The sequence below is a fragment of the Sturnira hondurensis genome, unplaced genomic scaffold (genome assembly GCF_014824575.4).
Source record: "Sturnira hondurensis isolate 20B ecotype Veracruz unplaced genomic scaffold, ASM1482457v3 Scaffold0022566, whole genome shotgun sequence".
In the NCBI taxonomy this organism is placed as follows: domain Eukaryota; kingdom Metazoa; phylum Chordata; class Mammalia; order Chiroptera; family Phyllostomidae; genus Sturnira; species Sturnira hondurensis.
The window spans coordinates 6,350,295-6,353,675 of NW_028095197.1; the positions used below are offsets into that span (position 1 = coordinate 6,350,295).

Consider the following 3,381-nt stretch of genomic DNA (forward strand, 5'->3'; position numbering starts at 1 on the left):
AGCACTAGAGGCAAGATAGAGATGTGCACCTCATCCAGCCCTGAATTTCTTAAACGGACACATTAAAAACTTGTGAAGACCTTATTAAACACACTGATCTCAAGGTCTCAACCCAGAATTGAACTCTGGGGACTAGGCACAGTAATCTGTATGGTCAGTGAATCTCCTAGGTGATTCTTGGGCACACTAAAGTGTATAGCCAGTCTTATAAAAATCACACAGCAAGGGAGAGAGGCTTCCTGGGGCCTCTCATGAGTCAGCACATTTTCCTACTGCTCAGATACGCAAATAAATGGAACTGTTCAACAGGTCTTTATTAACAGAGAAACAGAGGGACAGAAAATGCAGGCAGTGTCTGAAAGCTATAATGGGTGGGTGTGCACCACAATGGCCTTCTCTCTAGGCCAGGAATGGCCCCTTGAATCTAAGCCCACCTCTGCAGGCCCCCTCCTCAGAGGTGGATCCTAGGCTGAGGCCAGCCTCCCCTCCATATCCGTGAGAGAAAAATGGGGGGGTTTCAGGATAGGAGGGACCCTGAACTCAGCATTCTCCACATTCTTCTGGTTCCCCAGTTGACTGGCTCGCTGAGAGGGTGGGGTATAGGCCATGAGGGCACTTGCATAGCAGTGAACAGAACAGGGGTAAGGCATAAGGTGAGGACAAAGAAAGGGCATCATAGCTGCAGGTGAAGGGGGCCTCCAAAGGCAACTCTTCTTCCTCACCCCTTCCCCAATTGCTGCTGGGTCGGGGGGTGGGGGTCAGGCCCAGGCAAAGTGTAATACCCACCCCCATCCCTAACTCCAGAGCCCTAACTGGGGGAAGGGAAGCTCTGGAAAGGCCTGAGTTAATGAGTCAAGCTTATGTTATATGTTTGAACATGACTGGACCTCTTGATACACATGGGGTTCCCTCTTTGGACGGGTGTGAGTGCAAGATGTTGTCACACACATGGGATCCAGTATCTGAATGTGTGCCCCCTATGTTCCCATACATCTCTGTGTTTGGTGGTATAAGCATGTATATCCCTGCTTGTATAGCAGGAACTCAGTATCTGCATGTTGTATGTCCATCTTTTCACATAGGCTCCAGAAAATGGATATATGCGGGCCTGCCCGCTCCTGTCCACCTATAGGTCCTCCTCCAGGCCTGGTGGGTCAGGGGTCCTGGCCGAAGAGGTAGGTAGTGAGCTCAAGCCGAAGGGCCCTAGCATAGGTGCGAAGAGTGTAGAAGAGGGTGAGGAAGTCCTGGGTGCTGAAGACTGTGTCAGCCAGTGTGAAGGCCAGTGTAGATGGGATGACACCTCGGCCGTACTCCACCATCCATGTGTTTGGCCCCCACTCCACAGCTGTTGCCTCACCAGGCCCATGCACCACTGTTTCTCCTGGGGGACAGGAAGCACCCATGTGAGGAGCCTAGCCCTGCCCTTCCACTGCTGCAACCTCCCTGGCCCATGGGCTGCCTAGTGGTGGGGAGTGGAGAGTAAAGGAAAGGAAAAGGCCTGATCTCACTGGCCAGGTTGCCAGTCTGGAGGGGTAAGAGGCCAAGATGGCGACTCCTAAATTTTCCTCTGTGGGATCGCCTGGCTCATGTCCTCTACTGGGGGAAAGCCAAGGAGGAGCATCTCACCTGAACATGGGCAACTGTACGGAAGTCATGGAAATTTACATTCCCAAGCCTCAGTCAAGCAGAAACTTGGCGAAATTTGGCTAAATTATGAGTCAAGCCTCATATCCCCTTAGATACAGAGGGGCAGTGATAAGACTTCTGAGGCTTTCTGAGTGATTTCCATTCAGTTATAATGCTTGCCTGCTTGTGACACTCAACCTCAAACTTAGTTTGAAGTCCAAATCTCTACTTTTTATGTAAAATATTTCACTATTTTTAAAAGGAAGACAATGGTCTGCCTTGCCTTTAAGAATATGAGAGCATTTCTGATTACCCAACTGTCTCCCCCAAAATTGCTGGAATATGGATGAATAAAAAACCACCTGTAGCTCACCTCGGGAATAGGGGAACCAGGGGGAGGGCCCCTCACGCACCTGGTTCACATGCCACGGCTCTCTCCCCCAACTATGGGCATCCCAAAACGAAGGAACTCACTTCTCTGACAGAACCTCCCTACCCACCTGGGTAGAAGACCTCACTTTTGGTAGTGCCCTCTCTCCACTGGTGGAAGGTGCCAGAGATTATGGTGTCGGAGATCTCAGCCCAATAGCGTCCTGTGGGACAATCAGATGGACACCGAATATCAGGGTATCGGCGTCATCACATGGCCTGGCCAAACAGAAACGACGGCATGAGCCCTTGTACAGCCCCAGCCTCCCAGTCCGGCCCGCCGCCAGCACTGACCAGAGTGGCCGCTAGAGCCGAGGGCGGTGCCGAAGAGCAGCACGTACTCAGACAGTGAGGCGTGCAGAAGGCACATGGCGCCCATCCAGCCGCCCGCGTTCACGAACACCCACTGCAGTTCCTCGTCGGGCAGCACGTGGCCTGGGTGCAGCCGCCGTAGCTCCACGATGAGCCGAGAGAAGGCAAGCTCGTGGTCCAGCCCTGGCAGGGGCAGAGGAGTATTAGGGCCAGCACCGGTCCAGGACGAGGGAGTGGCGCCCCAGAATCCCCCAGCTCGGCCCGGGTCTCCCCAGCCCTCCATCCGTTCGTTCGCTCACCCGCGTACTGCCGCGCCAGCTGCGCGATCTCTTCGTGCTGGAAGACGAAGCTCTGCGTGCCCAGCCAGAGCCAGACCATCTGGGCCAGTATAGCTGCAGCAGCCAGAAGCAGCGTGGCCCACACCCACCGCCGACCCACGGCCCACTGCATCCCCGCGGGCAGCTTAGCACAACGCGCACTTCTGAAAGGAGATGGGGCCCGAGGATACGCTTCTCCCTGCCTCCTAGCCTGCAGGGCGCCGTTCAGGACCCGTTACCCCGCCACCGCGGTGGTACAGCTCTCCCAGGCCAATTGGAAGTGTCAGGGCGTCCGGGCACCGCCCCCCCGGGTTGTACCATTTCCTTCCTGGAAGCAGGGAGCTGGAAGGGAGTAAGGCGGCGCAGTGTGCACGAGGTAAACGGGGTGGGTCCAAGCCTTCCCAGCTACTCAGATTAGGACCCCCAGGTGGGGTCTCTCCGAGCCCCAGCCCACCTGGGGCTAGGGGATGGTGGCGGTGGGACCCAGAAAGAACGCTCCCCTGGGCTCTGTGACTAGTGAAACAGGCGAGCCCGGAAGCAGAGCCTTCCCGGACTTGTGATGCTTAAGGCCCGCCTTTGCCAGCACAGAAGATGGAAGCGGGGGTTCTTCAGAGTGGGAGTGTTAGGGAAGGCTTTCTGGAGGCGGTGACATCTGAGCAGTGTCTTTTAGGGAGATGGGAAGGGCGTTCCAACCCTT

The 3,381-nt window shown here is 55.5% G+C and overlaps 1 protein-coding gene across 2 annotated transcripts; it reads right to left on the reverse strand.

The window, feature by feature from the left end:
- Positions 1–293: 293 nt before the first annotated feature.
- On the reverse strand, positions 294–2,973 carry SIGMAR1 (sigma non-opioid intracellular receptor 1). Of its 2 annotated transcripts, none has more exons than XM_037035931.1 (4): positions 2,667–2,973; positions 2,350–2,550; positions 2,126–2,219; positions 294–492 (listed from the first exon to the last, which is right to left on the reverse strand). In XM_037035931.1, exons 1-4 carry the CDS (start codon positions 2,815–2,817, stop codon positions 465–467), a joined length of 474 nt encoding a protein of 157 aa, XP_036891826.1. In that variant the 5' UTR covers positions 2,818–2,973; the 3' UTR covers positions 294–464. The 2 variants fall into 2 exon arrangements, with proteins under 2 accessions (XP_036891826.1, XP_036891825.1); XM_037035930.1 differs by having other exon boundaries at positions 294–1,381; positions 2,127–2,219; positions 2,667–2,968.
- Positions 2,974–3,381: the final 408 nt, after the last annotated feature.

Bases quoted from the DNA above. Each gene is read 5' to 3' on its own strand.
- SIGMAR1 (XM_037035930.1), bottom strand. From the start codon at position 2,817: ATGCAGTGGGCCGTGGGTCGGCGGTGGGTGTGGGCCACGCTGCTTCTG. The intron at 2,220-2,349 runs GTCAGTGCTGGC...ATTGTCCCACAG, and splicing joins CGGCTCTAGCGGCCACTCTG to GACGCTATTGGGCTGAGATC. The intron at 1,382-2,126 runs GTGGGTAGGGAG...CCTGTCCCCCAG, and splicing joins AAGTGAGGTCTTCTACCCAG to GAGAAACAGTGGTGCATGGG.